We start from the raw sequence: 19,351 nt of genomic DNA, 5'->3' as shown, positions 1-19,351 counted from the left end.
TCGCTTCTCCCCATGCTCTTTGACTAAAAAATGGTTTGGGATTTGATAATCAATAAATCTCGAACAATGATGTTAAAAAATGTCGGATTATATTTCATACATCACGGTCAGTGGGTGAAATATTTATCAATCAATCAATTGATATACTCGACTCGAAAACAACGTGGGTCACTAGTCGCAACTTAATTGATTTTAATGTTTTCTTGGCCCAAATTCACTTAAAGGCTTCCTTGTATCTTGGCTCATTACTTTGTGTCTTGGCCCAATCTTTGTGTCCTAGCCCAAATTGAAATTATACTTTAAGCTATATATATCCTCTTCCTTTGCAAGAAGTCGTGTGTTTGCCCCCTCGTGTGAGAAGAGAGAAAATGTGTCTGCTCCTTGTGACATCCTTCGAGTTCTTGCCTATTCTTGTCTTCTCTTTGCATTTGTGGCTTGCAATCACCACCATATTGTTGTTCCTCTGTGGGTGAGAAATGAGGAATTGAGCCGTAAGTGGATTGAGTTGTAGATTTGAAGTTTTTGTTGGTTAATATGTTGATTGGTAAGTTTAATTTAAGCCTAGAATCCATCTATTGAAAATTCATTTCGCAAAATTTGGTATCAGAGCAAGATTGTTGGTGGATTTCTAACCCAAAAACAATCAGAAATTGTCTGAAAATTGGCAAAAAGATCGAACCAGAAATTGTCCAATTTTTTCAATTTGGTACCGGATCTATTTGGGTGTTTTTCGATGAAACTACTTGCCTTTTAGACAAACCAAGACCATTGACGTTTTCAGCAGACCGAGGCGCACCAGGGTGGGTGACACGTGATCAAAGCTATGGTGCGCGGACCTCTTTCTACGACGGTCTCTTCTGGCAATTTCCTCCGGACGACGACACAGACCCTGCAGTGGTGTTCATTTTCAGTTTTAAGTGGTGCTATAAAACCTGGACGATTTTGCCCCTGCGTGTTCAAGATCCAATTTTGCTCAATTTGTTACTGTTGACTTTGGGGTATATAGTGACTACCCTAAAATAATAAATTCGTGGTTCTCGTAATTTATGGACTCAAATTGATCCGCTCTAGTATATTGGCTTATCTCAATTTAAATTTCAGCATTAATGCGTCATCGTGTGGGGTGACAATCGGATTGTGGTTACTATGAAGAGGTAACATTGTCTGTGCTAGAAATTTAGGAGTTATTTGCCATATTTGAAGTATTGAGTTTTGATCATAAGTTCATAATTTTTGTGCTCTAACTGTCATTCAGTCACTTTGTGAGACTGTGTTGCATGAAAATTCGAACTTTTATTTACATACCTTCCTGTTACATTTATTAACCTATTAGAACACCTAAACTTGACCAATTTGAACATTTCCTTGATCGATGATCGTGAATCTTATGAAACCCTAAGAATCTAGAATGGTGTATATTACAGTCTTAAGATTACTTCATGTGACCTATATGCGCATTTGATTGTTCTGTTTTCTTAAAAATGTTTTCACACTTTGAAGTTGAAATTTTTAATAGGAAATGAAATTTTTCAATTTGGCAACAAAAGTGAAGGGTATTTTGGTCCAACAAAAAGTTTTAAAAACCATAGGTGGTAAATTTCCTGCAAACTTAACAGAAACATAAAAAGAAGAGTATGATGAACTTGCTTTCTCTTCAATTATTTTACACCTATCTGATACTATTTTGAGAAAAGTTGAAAAACTTGATTCTACAAAAGAATTTTGGGAAAAGTTGAAGGACTTATATTTGTTTAAGTTTACTCCTCATAAATTATACTCGCTTAAAAGATTTTTCAATTTTAGAATGGATCATTCAAAGGATCTTGACAACAAATTGTATGTCTTTAACAAATTAGTTCAAGACATTGTTAATTGTGATGAAAAGGTTTCTAAAACATTTAAGGCTATTATCTTGCTTAATTCCATGTGTGATTCATATGGAGAGGTTAAAAATGCAATTAAGTATGGTAAGGATACCTTAACACTCGAAATTGTTATAGACTCACTTAAGAGTAAGGAGATAGAGACTAAGGCAGAGAAAGAGGATAAGAGGAGTAGAGAGTTACATATAATGAGGAATAGGATAAAGTTTAAGTAAATGAATTTGGGTAGAACTCAAGACAGTAGTGACTCAAGTGATGATGATAGTAAGAAGAAGGGCAAAGGACGGGACAAGTCTAGTGTAGACAGTGTTATAGTTGTAGTAAGTCTAGACATTTTATTAGGGACCATCTCAAGAAGAAGGATAAGCAGAAGGGTAAGATGAGAGGTAAGGCGAATCTGGCTTTAGGTTCGAGTGATGACCTTAATGAGGTTTATTGAGAGTAAACCTAATTACTGCATGTGCATCTGTGTGTGATTTTTTCTGCATCTGTGTGACTACCTAATTCTTGTTGGATGATTATATGTTGCATTTCAATGTGTTTGATATGTGCATTTGCATGAATTTGAAGCAATATGATTACTTGGTATAATTGCTTCCATGCATAGTGGGTTACGATGCATTAGCAGTGTATTATATGTCTTTTTGGTGAGGTAGAGTATAGATGGTCAGGAGTACATTGTGGTTTGTACCGGGGATGTAGAGTGTGATATTTGTATCACACGTGGAGATGAGATTAAATGTCTAGAATCCTTTATCTGTAAAGAGACCTTGATTAGGTAGAGTGTGAGATGGGCATTTCTATCACTTCTGTTAGGTAGAGGCCTATTATCCACGTAAGTTGAGAGAAGTGATGTGGTGATAGAGAATTATCCCGTGGACTTAGGATCTATTGTGGCTTACTAATTAGACATGAGTTGAGTGATCAATCTAGTAAGCATGGTGGGCGATGAGAGAATATGTGTTATTGAGGTGTGAGCAACACGGAATGGGATATGATAAGTGTGTTCAGACGTTTTTAGGGTCATCTATGCATTTGTTGCATATGTGTTTGAATATGTGTTTGATTGACTTGAAGTTAATCTGTGATTCTCTGTGAACGTGCTTCTGAAAATATCTATATTTGTTATCCCATAATATATCATCATCGCATGCTTACTCTTGATTGACTACTATGGATATTTAGGTTCTACTTGGGTGTCTTGACCTTAGCCCCAGTGAATACATGGAGTATGTATGATACGTATTTCAACTTGGAAATACGAGATAAGGTCTATGATTCAATTTTATTGGTTACTTTAATTATGCAAGTACTAACTGTGTGTTTTAATTGCTTATAGATTTATTGAGCATCAAGATGGAGATTGTTGGATTTTGATACTCAATAAATCCCGGGCAATGATATTAAACAGTGTCGAATTATATTTTATAGGCCGCAGTTGATGAGTGAAGTATTTATCAACCAATCAATTGATATACTTGACCCAAAAACAACGTATGCCTCTAATTGCAACTTAATTGGTTTTAATGTTGCCTTGGCCCAAATTCACTTATAAGAGGGCTTCCTTGTATCTTGGCTCATTACTTTGTGTCTTGGCCCAATCTTTGTGTCTTAACCGAAATTGAAATTATACCTAAAGCTATATATATCATCTTTCCTTTGCAAAAAGTCATGTATTTGCCCCCTTCTGTGAGAAGAGAGAAAACATAGCTGCCCCTTGTGACCTCCTTTTAGTTCTTGCCTATTCTTGTCTTATCTTTGCCTTTGTGGCTTGCAATCACCACCATATTGGTGTCCCTTTGTAGGTGAGAAAAAAGAAATGCAACCATAAGTGGATCTCGAGTTGTGGGTTTGAAGTTTTGGTTGGTTGATATATTGATTGGTAAGTTTAATCTGAGCCCGAAATCCATCGATTGAAGATTCATTTTGCAACATGGTCCAAATTAACATATTAAAGAGTGAAAACTATCATTATACTGTCCACTAGTGCCTTGTATTATTACAATTTTCCATGGCTTTGAACTAATGTAGTACCAGATGGGACTCCTGTGATAATGTCTGCAATTATCGAATTTGTAGCAATTTTTCATTTGGGTTCTTCTTTTATACCTTTATGTTCTGTGTCATGCATTAATATACCACCCAAATTGATCAGAAACATGCTGAAGACACAGAGTTAAATGGCAGGCACGATCAAGTTCAATGACTGAATGAGCCAAGCAACCGATCAAGTCAATTCGGAAACTAAGTTGGTTTGCCAATGATTTTAGATACAAAGCCAGCCAAACCAAGGGATCATGAGAAAGATTCTGAAAAGTTACGATCGAAGAGAGAGAGACAACTTAGAGGTGGTTGAATAGGCTCTACAGTAGCGGCCCTGACTTTAGGTGGAGTAAGTAATTGCCTAAGGCCCCGCTTTGACGAGAACCCAAAATTCTGTAAAATTAATTGGCTAGTCGAAGAAAAACGAAAATTATATTAGTGAAATTACTTAAAATAGAATTGTCATATGTAAACACAAGAAATTAATAAAAATTAAAGATGAATTTTAAAAAAAAAACGTATAAATGACATAAAACTTATACTTACATTTATTTATCGTATAAATATATCACGATCATAACTTTCTCTCTCTATATAACTAATTTGACCATTTATCTTCCAAACATACCTTTTCTTTTTCTTAAAAGACAAAAAAGATAAAACTTATTCTTACATTTATTTATCGTATAAATATATCACGATCATAAATTTCTCTCTCTATATAACTAATTTGACCATTTATCTTCCAAACATACCTTTTCTTTTTCTTAAAAGACAAAAAAGATAAAACTTATTCTTACATTTATTTATCGTATAAATATATCACGATCATAAATTTCTCTCTCTATATAACTAATTTGACAATTTATCTTCCAAACATCCAGGTCTCCTTCTTCCAGGCTGGTTTTGCTTCACACCATAACTGGTTTGTGCCTTAAATTTTCCTTTAACAAATAAGGCTCCTTCTACCTGTTCCTCTTGCCTCATCAGACATCTTTGTTCAGTGGCTTGCAATGCATTAACCAATTCAGCCACAGACGTTGAAGACAGATCCCTTGAGTCCTCTAGTGATGAGATTTTAGCTTCGAACTTCTCAGGCAAGATGATAAGAACCTTTTCCACAATTCTCTTGTCACTTAACTCATCTCCCGAGAGTCTTATTTGATTCACAACCTTCATTAATCTGTCAGAATAATCTTTGACAGATTCAGTCTCCTTCATCTTCAGACTCTCAAACTCTCTTCTTAGGTTGAGCACTTTCATTTGTCTTGTTCTTGCATTTCCCCTAAACTCCTCTTGCAACCGATCCCAGGCCTCCTTTGCTGTCTCGCATGTGATGATTCTGGTGAAGATTGCATCAGATACGGCGGATTGAATGCAAGACAAAGCTTTAAACTTTTTTGCTACCTCCTCACCATGCTGTTTCAACTGAGGAATGGTTGGATTAGCTCTCAATGGTGGAGGTTCTGTTCCTGTTTCACTTATCTCCCACAAGCTATAAGCATTCAAGTATGCCTTCATTTTAGTAGCCCAAAAATCATAATTATCTCCTGTAAATGCAACAGGCAATAGTGCTGAGAAACCACTTGAGGCCATCACTCTTGAATCTTCAAATTTACTTGTTCGAGATATCACTGATTAGTTGAACCTTCAACCAGTTTTTTTTTGCTCCCTTCAAAGACCCTGAAGAGCTCTGATACCACTGTTAGCTTTACTCAGAACAAAGAAGAAGAAGCTGTCTTTTTTCTATATAATATTTGACCTTATGTATGAAGATATATTAAGCCATACCTTAGACCACCTAATCTATCAATTACACCCATACTTTGACTTGACAAGGTACTACACTTTGGTGACAAAAATAACCTTCAATAATGTCCAAAAATACATAATGGAAATGACAACAAAAGTGATAATATCAACACAAACAGGTCTTCCCTCACTGCCATTGCCTTTTTCTTTAACAAAATACGGTAATCAGATTTCAAAACTTAATGTTTTTCAATTCATTTTCAAATTGCTTATACATAATCCAAAAGTGCAGGCTATCATATCATCAAATGCCCAAAGAATAGATTACATATGTGAATAATCCCGGCTATGAGGCTGTAACAATTTCCAGACAATCATCTAGTATATAATGATAATGGAATTAAATTTCGAAATTACTTATTTGTTCAAATGCCCTAAATCTAGGGAAACGATATTTGCAGGTTATATAATCTTGAGTAGCGGATAGAACATCTCAATTCCCACATTTACTCATCTCCATTAATAAATAAATAAATAATAATCCTTTTGCTCTCAGTTCAGTTACATACACGAAAGAAAAATCAAGTCGGAAATGATTTATCTTTTGCCAAGTTAAATGACAAAACACAATAAAGGGATAATGTCTTCACTTCACTTCCGAATAAATTCCGTCTTGTCCGGAGTGAGATCGGCTAATCCTTCCCAGACTGTGGTCAAGTTCACTAACCGGGAGTTGTGTTGTAAAATTATTTATTGGGAGCAAGTTTATGTAGTTGACAAGTTAACATGATAAGCCATCACAACTTTTTATCTCAACTAATGCCCACACAGAGCATGACCTGAAGGAGTCATAGCCGATTTAAGAAGAAGAAAGAGTTAAGTTGACCACATCAATATAAAAGAAGTCACAAAGCATTACTAGTGGGAAGATTCTAGAGGAAACTTTTATTAAGCTTGTTTAATAACGAGGAGGTTAGGAAAATCAGAATGAATGTTCTAAAAGTAGCAAGTGGAATTAAAACCTCAATAATTAAAAATTGCACCACATGTAGGGGTGTCAATGAGTCGAGCTAAAACTCCTAGCTTTGGCTTGACTCAAGCTTTTTTAAAGCTAACTTTTTTTGGCCTGAGCTGAGCCAGCAAAAGCATTGCCAAAAAATTAAGGTTCAGCCCGAGCTTTCATCTCGAGCCTTACTGAGCCAAGCCGGCTTAGTTTTTCGTTTTTTTTTTTTATTATTATTTGATTTTTTTTCTCCCTCTTAGCTGCCAAACTGGCAGCAACTTGAGGTTTTTTTTTTTTTTTTTATGGGCCGGCCCCTGTGGCTCGATGGGTTGGCCTTGCCTGAGCCTTGGCTGGTGCCTCCAAGTCTCGAACTGGGTCAACTTGGGCTTTTTCGGGGTCGAGTCACGGATGGTCGGAGTCGACAAGCTCGATTGCCATCTCTAACCACATGGCAGACGTGCATGGAGTCATATTTTCAAGGGTAAGACTTGTGGAACATAGTTGACAATAGTTACATGATACCATTGAGGACGTGGGGCTCTAAAGAAATAGAAGATTAAAGTTAAACTGTGTTTGTTATAAAGATAATAATCGAGGAAGAATTATTGAAGTTCACAAGGGATAAAAAAATGCCAGAGGAAGCAAGGCACCCTACCCATCCCTATATACCCGCTTTGGTACAAAGATAACGTTCATGGTACTAGCTAATCATGGCAAAACCGACTTCAAGGACAAAGTTTCTGGGTTCACCTTGTACATGGCACATCCTAACGGCACCCAAGCAGTGTGGCATGCTAACCCTTGGCTTTGAAGGAAATCGTAATGCAGATTGAGGCAGAACTACAATCATGAGCTAGAAATTACCATATATTATGTTAATTTTTCAGGCAGGTCTACAAGTGGAGGTTGCTTTGATTGAGAATAATTTTAGGAAATAATGATTTAGGTAGTTCAAACGTGTTTTGCATAATTCTATAGAGGTTCTCGTTCATAAGAGTGATGTGATCTCAATAAAACAAGTGAGAAAGGTGTAAACCAAAACTAGCTGGCATGTCGTAGATGCTAATGGTCTATTGTTTTAGATCTCCTAGAAGAACTAGCAATGAATCAAACAGAGTGAAGAAAAAAAAATGGATTAGTGCAGTCAACTCCAAATTTATTAAGAATAAAGCTTTTCGTTTGTTTTGTAATACAGTATGCAGAAGGCTGGCTTAGTTCCTTTTTGTATTGAATTGAAAAGTATTAATCAATAACTACAAAGCACATATATTAGCCAAAAAAAAATTATAAGAGTAAGCAAACCAACAAAGTGCAAAATGGTTACACAGCATCACATGATCAGTGCAAAATGCAAAATGACAGAAACTCCTGAAGCTTAAGATGGTTTTCTCACATCTCCGTAAATGTAACGGCGAATGAACTACGTTTAGTTTATCTGAAGAAACTGAAATCAAGATCCAATGATGGCAGCGGTCAGATAGTCAGCAATTAGATCAAGAAATTACTTGATGAACATCAAGATCATCTCGAACATCAATCTCAATATGCTTTATTTGTGCATGGAATATGGGATTTCGTGCAAGACACCAGCTCCAATGATCACACCTATTGAGTGATTTCGGGTTTCTCAATATTGCTACTTAAAGAAACATTGTAAATGAACCAGACCCTTCTCCTGGGTCTTCTGTGATATATTGAACTTTATGCCTTCAGATTGTGAAATTCACTTGTAATAGGTATAAACTTTTATAGTATTATAGACTGTCTTAAGACTCACAGGAGTACAAAGTCATTACTAAAAGTATCTCAAAACCAACGAGTATTTAATGAATCCCAAAGCCCCTAATTTCGCACACAAGTCCAATCGATTACGCCCTCTAGGACCACCTGCTGCCCTTACTTGCCCCAACTAAGAGGAAACATGAGAAAGCTTGCACAGACTCTGGTATGTAAAGATTGGTTTAAATCTGTGTCTAATGTGGAAAAGATTGCCCCTGAATTTCATTTTTTCTCAGGATCTTACATAGCCAAGCACCTCTTCTAACACTATCTTGCAAAACTGGAGTACACGTCCAAACTAATCTAATAAAAAGGTTAAGATGACATTTTGCTGTCAATATTACGTATATTGGATCTTGTCATTCAAGTAAAGAGTGAACTGGTTCGACTTAGTCAACTCAGTTTGCCAATAGTTCTCGATGAAAGTCACACAAGCCAAAAGATCTAAAAAAGAGGCTCCAACCACAAGAAAAGATTATATAACTCACTGTCATTAGTACAATATATGTTTTCTGCTATGCTTAGTATCTAACATTACATTTCAAAGCAGTAAAGTATAAATCATCCATTCATGCTATTCCAAGTGCCAAATTTATATCCTGAAATGCAGTAAGGGGGACGTCCCATCAAGACCTTTAAAATACGAGTAGGATACATACTCCTGCACAGTTGTTTCTCTGTATTTTGGAGGATTATCCTCTGATATCAACTCCTTAATTGGTCCATACAGTTTGGTAGATGGTGCTAAAGAAGTGCTGAAAAAGCATGCCACTGATACTCTTGGCCCTTCGCGATTCGCCACTACTCTATGCTCAACACTTCTGAATTTATCGTTTGATATAAGCTGAAAGAAAATCCGATGACAAACAGAGTTAGATCAAAGACATAATTCATGCTGTTCATCATTTAATCCATTTCATCTTGCCAGTGATAAAGCCCTTTCCCAATTATGAAGGCAATATTAAATTAAACGAAATCAGAAACGCAAACAGGTAAACACATATAAATCTAAGAATGATTAAGCTCTACAAAAGATAATACATCCCTTGTGATATTACAATTTTATAGGTAAATTGAAGGTCCAAAATAAAATTGTAAAAAGATGTGCAGGGTGATCAACTTGCCTGTAAAAGGTCTCCAATATTTACCACAAGAGCACCAGGCACTGGACGAACATTAATCCACTGGTTTTCAAGAAAAACCTGAAGACCTCCAATTTGGTCTTGCAAAAGCACTGTGAGAAAGCCATCATCAGTATGTTTGCTTGCTCCTAAGGTCAATTCTGGCTCTGGACATGCTGGATAATAATGGCACACAAATGTAAGCCCGTTTGCGCAGTCCATATCCATCAGGTGGCTACGATCAAGTCCAAGAGCCTCGGAAAGTAGACCAAATAGTCGAAACCCCAAGCTCAATATGAGTTTTGAATATTCAATTTGTATGTCTCTGCATATCATAGATGGTGAAGTTACACATGAAATGGTCGACATCGAATAAGAAGTACTATTTTTTCTCTGGGACAGACTTCTCTGCAGTATTATATTAGCTACGTGATTTCAATAAACATAGCATTCAGTTGAATGGATTGAAAATGCTTTTATCAGTTGAAGAGAAAAAGTAGAATTGGAAAGAACGAAAATTCAAAGTGTTGATTATATGAGCTTAATCATACAATACACTAATGATCCCTTCAATTATTGACTCAATATTCCTATATAAAAAATTATGTAGGGGGGCATTTTCTGTGGATGTGAGATCTCTATTCCAGTCTTACTTTTCCTTCAAAAAATGAACTTCGGCTCAGGTGGACTAACTCCGGTGAGCCCACTGTAAATCTATGTGTTTGTGGCTGTGTGATTCGTTTTGCTTAATATTTCTCTCAAAATACCAGTCTTAATCCCTAACCCCAAGAAAATCAGAGAAGTTACGCTGCACATTAACGACGTTTTTGCCTAATTTTCATTACAAACCTGCATGCATCTGGCAATTCTTCTGGTTTCGGAGGATTTGGAGCCATAAAGCAGAAAAATGTGTCCCTCCAATTAGCTGCAGGTGAACTATACAAATCAAAGTTGCTATTATACACAATTTTTCTCGTAACATCGCGCGTATAGAATTGTTTCTTAACTTCAGTATCTTGTTCAAAAAACCTGCGTACGCCACAAACCATCTCGTCCAGTACACTAACTGGAATTCCATGATTAACCACCTGAAAAAATCCCCAAGTTTCTGAAGCATGCCTGATCTTCTCCACAATGGAATCCTTTTCACTACATTCGAGATCTATTACAGGAATACTAAAATCTTCCCTGTTTGTATCACCTGTCTGTGCAACAATATCCGGGGGCGTAACGAAAATTTGAGGGATTTTTTCGACTCCAGCATCAACAAGTCCCTTGACACCGGTTTTAGCATCGTCGAAAGCTTTTAAAACTCGTGCACGATCATATCCGGCAACCTCCATTTCCTTTTCTTTAATCAGAAGTAGTTGATTTATCAAACATGCTTACACTTTCTACATATTAAGATAGTTTTATTGAACTTAGACGCAACAGTTGACTTTTAAGATGATAGTGATTGTGGCCATATTTAGTTATTGAAATGGGCGGTCAAGATTCAAGCTTATTGATTTTTGCAGCCGCCCTCCATTATTTTTCCAGGCCTCCTTAAGAGCGAGATTATTTTAGAAAGAGTCCAAGTGCAAATTGAAGGATGAGACAGATTATGATGCTGATGGTATGATTTACTTGTCAAATTTTCCTATCCATCCAATTAATTCTTGACATGTGATCAATAATTAACGTGTTATATCAATTTTACCCTCATTAATTTTACCACTAAATTAATGGTGTGTCAAGAATTAATTAGATGGGCAACAAAATTGAACGACAGATCTTAACTCTACAAAGTGCAGTCTGGCAGAAGCATAGCTCACTAATTTCCAAACAAAAGCACGTAAATCAAAACAAAAATAAGAGAATTAATTCCAATCTAAGTCTCGTCTATGATTAATTTCCGAATAATAACCGAAAATTTGCAAAATATCCAAAAGGAAACAAGCGTATGCGAAAGAGTAACAAAGAAGACAGACGAAAATGAAGCAACCGTCGTAATGCAAATGGTACAATCTAACAAAAACTAGCAGTGTATTAACCAAAAATGAACTTGTCCGCGTCCTCTTAGTTTGTCTTTGATTTAGGGGCCTTCTTCTTTGGAGATCTCCTCGGCATTGAGTTCTTCATGCCAACGAAAAACAGCAGTGCCCCGAACAATGCCAGAGTCTGGCTAAACTTGACAAAGAGTTGGGCGAATTCTTTCTTGTCAGCATCGTAGTTGTAGAAGTCATACAAGATGGGTGCGGAAATTAACTGGTGCAGAAGCTGTGCAGGAGGCAAGAGAACTGTTTCTTACAATGGCCCAGTCGACATAGTAGTGAATAAAGAAAACAGGGACTAACAGCTTGTTCAGCTAAACTTTTAAAAAGTAAGATTTTGTAATAAATTTCAAAAGACTTTAAAAGACATGTTTGGCAAAAAAGTAACTTATAAGCTAAGAAAATAAGCTTTAGGTGTACCAGGATGACAGCTCCAAGCGAGCTTCCAAAGATGAACAGCAGGCTTCCGAGCCCCTTCATTATGATGGAACCCAAAATCAAGTGTTTCATCTGAGAATGAGAATATTCAAGTTACTGAAATTGTATCTTCCAAGGCTTGACACTGCAACCAAGTTGACTTCCTACATAAAATGAAATAAAAATAATGAAAGAAGTACTTACTTCAACATGTGGCACCACAAATCCAGTGTGGGTTGTGACATGCTTTGAGAAAACGTTGAACTTCGGCCTCAAAGACTTTGCCGCTGGCCCACCATCAACACCGAAATCATTGTACCTGCCAATGGAAACATACAGATTAAAATGGAAGAAGCAAAATATGTTCAGTATTCCACATAGATGTTATGTCAGTACATAGATCCAGAGGTCCAGATGCAGAACCTTCTTCACGTCATTTACAAATAAAATTACAAATCACCACAAAAGGTAACTAGTCAACTTAAACAAGCTCATGAGTAGAACTAGATTGAAGGACCTAGCACAAATTTTCATTAATGCATATATGAAACGTGTAAATTTGGTATTACTCCCGGAACCTTAAAACTGGTCAACTTAAACAAGCTCATGAGTAGAACTAGATTGAAGGACCTAGCACAAGTTTGCATTAATGCATATATGAATTAAGCATGTGTAAATTTGGTATTACTCCCGGAACCTTAAAATATTACACCAAGAGAACAGTGGATGTATCCCATGATCAAGTAACCACTCTAAATGTTTACATTATCGCATCCAAGTTATTATTTATTTAGACTTCAAGTAATTTGCCAAAGTTATTATGTTAATCAACAATTTAATAATCCCTCACCAAAAGAAGCATAGACTTATAATAGCAAGCAATTTAACCCAACAATTACCAACCTTCTCCACCCTTAAAATGCCTAACTGCATTAGTTAATAAAAAAGAATATCCAAACTGAATATTATCAACAGGCAATCCGGAAAGGTAAGGAAAAGAACTGCTTTTTTCGTTCCATATACTGAACACAAGATAACAAAACTTAGGAGTCCCAAAAGATATCAAACAGAAGGCAAAACGTAATGTATATATCTACTGGAGAGCATTACTCTTGATAAGTGGGGCATGAGTAACTCAAAAAATGAATGAAAAAACATCCCATTTTTATATAAACTAAAAGACATTAAAGAAAACAATCCTATGTGAATTGTATACCAAATCTTACAACTTAAAGCACAATATAAAAATATAGATAACTTTTAGGAAAACTGCACCAAAAAGGTTCCCATTCTATACTTAAATGAACACTTGGATCAGATATATTACGTGGTACTTGGATCTCCAACCTTGAATTTTTTGTAACACTTGGGGATTCAGAGACTATACCATCCAGATACATTAAAATTAATTGTACCCAAAGTGCTCATTTAAGTATAGTAGAGAAGTTCTCCAATTTTTATTCCCAGTCTCCTTAACCTATTTGTCTAGTTTTATAGTCCTTGCAATTACAATGCATGATTGAAATACATTCAATTTATTCAGAACAGGATAAATCTACAAAAAATTTAAGTAGCTCAAGATCCACACTGCTACAGTAAAGATCCAAAATAATACAACTCCTACAATAGTCAGAAATATCAGATATTCTGATTCATCTTTACAATGGCATAGTTACTGAAACATATATCAACGGAACTGAAATGCAGCACTTTGTGCAATCACAATTATACCCCCACACTGGCAATTATTTATCAATTAGATCCTCACACAGGTCAAATTTATATCACACGTTTTCATGTAAAAAATATATATAAAAAGTAGGTAAAATTTATAATTACTAAACAAATATAAGAGCAAAATGGAAATTTCAACTGAAACCAACAGCATCAGCCCTTAATCTCATCACTGAAGTATCTTTTTATTGCGTGAAAGGAAACAATTCAGTTAAATCAATGAAAACTAAACCTCAAGTGCAGTCTTTAATGTTACGTGATTAGCAACAAAAACATTCCAGAACCCTTTTAGATCCAATTTCACACAATAACACAGTTCAAACTTTACGCATACTTCACAATAATCCGAAATTATTACTGCAAGAAGCAAAAGAAACTGTTTCAATTTTCAAAGTTCAACAAAACCAAATCTAGAGAGCAGTCGTAAATTAGATCCAATTTTACACAATAGGAAACTTCAACTCTCCTACTCAAACAGTCGACAAATCCAAACTCACATTTACTTCACAAAGATACACGTAAACAACAAAAACCCAAAGATCCAAACATTTTCATATATATAAACAAGAAAATATCCAAACGTCTCACAAAAACGCAGATCCGAGTTAGAGAAAACGATATTCTTACTCTTGGTAAGCCGAGAGAATGAAGACAGAGACGAAGAGCACTCGACCGAGAAATGATATGAAAGCCATTGTTGCACGGACAGGGCCCCGAAATCTCTCTCCCTCTCTCTCTCTAAACAGAGTCTGTTACTCAGTCTAGATTTGAGGAATATAAAAAGACAGAGATTCAATTGGGCGAGATAAACTAGAGGCTTTACAATTGAGCAAAGAATGAGTGGGGTATTTATACTTGAGCAAAAAAAAAGATTATTTTGGGATTTTAAGTTAAAAAAAAAAAAAGGTTGAACCCCAACCTTAAGGGCCCCCACCGACCCTGTCCTGGGCCATCATGGAGGAGGTAAATCCCAGGATGTACCTCTCAGGAGCCAGGGTGGAGAGCACATGGATAGGCCAAGGCTGTTAACCCATATGGTAACTCCCGCTTGCAACAAAGTCAATTCCACCTTGCGGGGAATCGAACTCTGCACACTGCCGCGTTGAGCCCTATCTGCCCTCCCCTTTGCCACTGGGAGATATGGCCTGGGGGCTGGATTTTAAGTTAATTTTGACTTTTGGTGGAGTAATTTTTGGTTTGAAGGTGGAATTATGATTGTACATTTTGCTTTAGAAGTGTTGAATTACCCTTGAAGGTAAGATCAAAGAAGCACAAAATAAGAGTGAATTTTTAATATCAACTACGAGAATATGAAGTTCAAATATAAGGATGTTTTATTTTTGAGAGCCGCGTAATAATATTTGAAGAAATACGAGTCGAATTGTACAAAAGAGTTCTTGAAGTCTCATGAGCAATGATAATAACTTTATGCGCAGAATAAATATAACAAATAAAAAGAGAAAAAGAAAATCTTACTTGTTCGAATATTTCTATAAAATCTTAAATCGAGAATTTAAAAGTTGAAGGATTTATAGTTAGCTTGAAAACTTTTTGACATGGAAACATGAATGCCTTAAGGAAAAAAAATAAAAATAAATAAAACCAAAGTATCTACTTCTATCACTGTTTTTTGTAAATTTTTGTGAAGGTGTAAGAAATATTTCAATTGTATTCCAAAAAAATAAATAAATATTTCAATTATATATATGAGCCTGTTTAGAAATGATTTTGAGAATTGATTTTAACCGTTATCTATGAGAGAAAAAGTTAAATATGACGATTGGAATAGTGAAATGACAATCAAAAAAATAATTTTTTGGGGAAAAAAATCACTCTCAAACAAACTTTATATATATGGAAATGATAATCTAAGTATAAGTGTCAATGACATGACACGCCATTTAATTGGTGAATAAGTAATGATAGGGCTCAGCGCGGCAGTATGCAGAGTTCGATTCCCCGCAAGGTGGAATTGACTTTGTTGCAAGCGGGAGTTACCATATGGGTTAACAGCCTTGGCCTATTCATATGCTCTCCACCTTGGCTTCTGGGAGACACATCCTGCGATTTACCTCCTCCACGATGGCCCAGAGCAGAGTCGATGGGGGTCCCTAAGGTTGGGGTTCAACCTTTTTTATATTCGTCAAGGAGTTGTACACTGTGCTGCTCATATTATTTAAAGTTGAACGCGTAAACGCGGCAAGTTTGTTTAATGATCAAACTTTTACAGGCGCTCGACATTGATTGATAAATCGCTTTTGAATTGACACGCGGCACAAGAAACACGCCTAATCAACCAATCACAATACTCTCACAAGCTTCCTATCTGACAGGTCTATGTTTGGCATTCAATTTTTAAAAAACTCATTTTTGCAATGCTCATTTTGAATCATATATTTTTTATAAAATAATTTTACACGAAATTCTAAATTTTTTTTTATTTTTTAACTATATATTTTTCAATAAAATACATTTTGATGCAAAAATAGAGTTCAAACAAGGGTATAGTTGAACGCAATATTTACATGAGTTTGAGCACCCTTTTTTTGAAGAAAACATACGTATTATAATAATATTTTTTTAGTGAATATATGATTAAAAGTTTTAAAAAATTTAGTTTTACATGTAAAATTATTTTATCGAAAAAATGTATAACTGAAAATGAGTTTAAGAAAAAATAAATTTTGTAGAATAGGGCTCAATGAGGGACTTATATTCTCATCTTCCTTTATCGTGTCCCTATTGGGTATAAATTAAAATTTGATTTTAATTTGAAAACAAATTCAACAATTAATTTTAACCATGATTTTCAACCATACATTTCATCAATTTTTTTAAGAAATGTTTAAATCTTATTTTAATCTACATTAAATGGGGGTCATGTTTCTTATCATTAGGTTTTCATTAATCAACAGATCTGGTTTAAATGAGTACATTCATGTATTTTTTAAATGTTCATTGAAATGAAAAACAAATATTCTATCGTGCTCTAATATTTATTTCTTTCTTATTTAAAAATATTAGGGATAAATCTTTTTTTACATCCATCTAATGAACTTTTTTTAACGAAAAACATCATAAGGGAAAGTGTTTATTAAAAAAAAAAGAGATAAAAATGAGTTCACTACAATAAAAGCGGATTTTTACGGCATGAATTTGCAAGCCAATCCAAGTTGCACCTTGCCTTCCAAGAATAATCCTTGCCTTCCAAGAATAATCCTTGCCTTCCAAGAATAATCCTTGCCTTCCAAGAATAATCCTTGCCTTCCAAGAATAATCCTTGCCTTCCAAGAATAATCCTTGCCTTCCAAGAATAATCCTTGCCTTCCAAGAATAATCCTTGCCTTCCAAGAATAATCCTTGCCTTCCAAGTTCCCACTTGCCTTCCAAGAATAAATCCTTGCCTTCCAAATGTTCCCTTGCCTTCCAATAATAAATTCTTGCCTTCCAAGAGTCCCATGTTTCGAACTCACGACCTCTGCTCTGCCAGGTTTGACAGCGTCCGTCCTTTGCCAGTGGAGAAGTGCCCTGGGGGGCAAGCTCGTCATTTGTTGAACTTATGTATGTTGGTTGAGGGAATGGAAAGTATATGTTACATTGATTGGTACATTTTGTTTATATGATAAATGTTTGGGTTACTTTTTTTCATCTAAGCTTAGAATAATTAATTAACTTAATATTGTTTATCATGCTAGCTCGTACTCAAAATTATTTTAATTTTCATCTTAGTTGAGTTGAAATATGATTTGTGTAATTATTATAGGTGCTGGTAGTCAAATAAATAAACAGATCTTTAAAAATTAAATTAACATTTACGACGTGCAAAGGCACGCCGTAAATGCTAATAGAGTCATCGCATGCCATAAAAAATCGTATAACTAATAACAGCATTTGTAAACGGCGTACATTGCACGCCATAAAAAGTTTACGGCACTATTTTATACTGTGTGTGGCCGAATGCCGTGAAGGTGTTTTTATGGTGTACAATGCACGCTATAAAAAGTCCTATTTGTTGTAGTGGTTGTGGAAAAGTAATTAATAAATGTTAGTTTTAAGAAAATGTATGGATAAAGAGTGATTTAATCAATAATGTTTATATATACTTCCAAAACATAGGCTTACAAACTGAAAAGTAAATTTTTTTATTTTACCGAGTTTGTTACATGTACATAAAGATTTACATAAAAGATTAAAGAATGCTACATGAGCGACCATTTACTCGTTTAAACCACAATCAACTTTTTTGTCTAATTTCTTGCCTCCACATTAACCACCTGTAAATCATTTTGATGTACAAGTAGCAAAATATTTGTTTCACTACAATATGGTAAGTAAATCACTAAATTGACAATTATGATTGCAGAAAGATTCCATATAAAAAAATAGATGACTTTGATTCTATTAAAAAAGCTTCATGAAAAAGGTTAACCAAAATATAGAAAGTTGCAACGAAATTCCTCCATAATTCTATAAGATCAATTAGATTTAGTCCTTATATGGTAGAAATTAAAATATAGATTTCAATCTAAGTCAAAATAAATAAATAATTTTAACATATTTTAAGGGATTTATAACTTTTTAATCATACATTTTCATTAATTTTTCTTTTTTCTAAATCTGTTAAAATTTTAATTTTAATCCCTACTAAATACGAGCTTAATGTTTATGTCAATTTATAAGTAGACCAGTTAATTTTGTTCAATTGAAGTGGCAATTGGTGGGCTGTGGGTTACCAATTCCAATTCCAATTCCAATTCCAACTCTTCCTTAAAGTCTAATGACCAATACATGAGAGTTGAATCCATAAATTAATTTGGCTAAAATCTATACTTTAGTCACTAAGCCCATATTTGGTTCCCATTATTTATTCATTAAAATGAAAAATATGACCGTTATCCATCACATCAAGCCACCAAATTTAAATTTCTATCATTGTGTAGGGTCCGTACGACTATATTTTTCATTTTCATTCTTCCGAAAATGAGAAACAAACGGAGACTAAATTAGTTCTCACATTTAAAAAAGCAACTTGGTTTCTACATTGTCAAAAAAAGAAAAACGAGGATAAAATTGATCTCAGTCATTCGTTATGGGACAATCAATTTTCACCATATAAACTGTTCAAATCGTTATTAAATTATGAAATGATAATCAAATATTGTTTTCTAAATTGGACGTATACCTCAAAGTTTAATAAGATAATTGTTTCTAGAGAATCATGCAACAATCTAATGAAGATTGAAGTTTTGTTATAAAAACTAGCCGTGTAACTATAATAAAAGGTTAAGACTAACTCATAATTCTAATAAGAAGTTTGAGGTCAAAGATGCAATTTCTCCAAATAAAATTTCTAGTCAATCTATTCTTACGTCAAAAGTGAATACTGAATAATAAAAGTTTATTTTCTATTTTTTTAACAAAGAGAAAATCTGACTTTTCTTCGTAATATCTCAAATTCTTCTCCATTATTCCATCATGCGGGGTCGTCCATTGACTTTGACCTACCAATAAGGTAAGACATTGCCGTGATTCACTAAGGGGGGTGTCCTCAATCTAGAGTTTAATGGATTTTAAAACTCCATATAA

The 19,351-nt window shown here is 34.8% G+C and overlaps 3 protein-coding genes across 3 annotated transcripts; all 3 read right to left on the bottom strand.

The window, feature by feature from the left end:
• Nucleotides 1–4,778: 4,778 nt before the first annotated feature.
• Nucleotides 4,779–5,522, bottom strand: LOC111392642. The gene has a single exon (XM_023018019.1). The coding sequence runs from the start codon at nt 5,520–5,522 to the stop codon at nt 4,779–4,781; it is 744 nt and encodes a 247-aa protein (XP_022873787.1).
• Nucleotides 5,523–8,903: 3,381 nt separating this feature from the next.
• On the bottom strand, nt 8,904–11,051 carry LOC111392649 (1-aminocyclopropane-1-carboxylate oxidase homolog 1-like). Its single transcript, XM_023018026.1, has 3 exons — nt 10,431–11,051; nt 9,585–9,906; nt 8,904–9,304 (listed from the first exon to the last, which is right to left on the bottom strand). Exons 1-3 carry the CDS (start codon nt 10,922–10,924, stop codon nt 9,053–9,055), a joined length of 1,068 nt encoding a protein of 355 aa, XP_022873794.1. The 5' UTR covers nt 10,925–11,051; the 3' UTR covers nt 8,904–9,052.
• A 386-nt stretch (nt 11,052–11,437) lies between these two features.
• LOC111392650 lies at nt 11,438–14,600 on the bottom strand. The gene is made up of 4 exons (XM_023018027.1): nt 14,393–14,600; nt 12,236–12,350; nt 12,035–12,124; nt 11,438–11,840 (listed from the first exon to the last, which is right to left on the bottom strand). The coding sequence occupies exons 1-4, from the start codon at nt 14,458–14,460 to the stop codon at nt 11,640–11,642; spliced, it is 474 nt and encodes a 157-aa protein (XP_022873795.1). The 5' UTR covers nt 14,461–14,600; the 3' UTR covers nt 11,438–11,639.
• Nucleotides 14,601–19,351: the final 4,751 nt, after the last annotated feature.

The sequence above is a fragment of the Olea europaea genome, unplaced genomic scaffold (genome assembly GCF_002742605.1).
Source record: "Olea europaea var. sylvestris unplaced genomic scaffold, O_europaea_v1 scaffold956, whole genome shotgun sequence".
NCBI lineage: Eukaryota > Viridiplantae > Streptophyta > Magnoliopsida > Lamiales > Oleaceae > Olea > Olea europaea.
The sequence above is the reverse complement of the archived record's forward strand: the minus strand, read 5'-3'. Positions and strand labels throughout refer to the sequence as shown.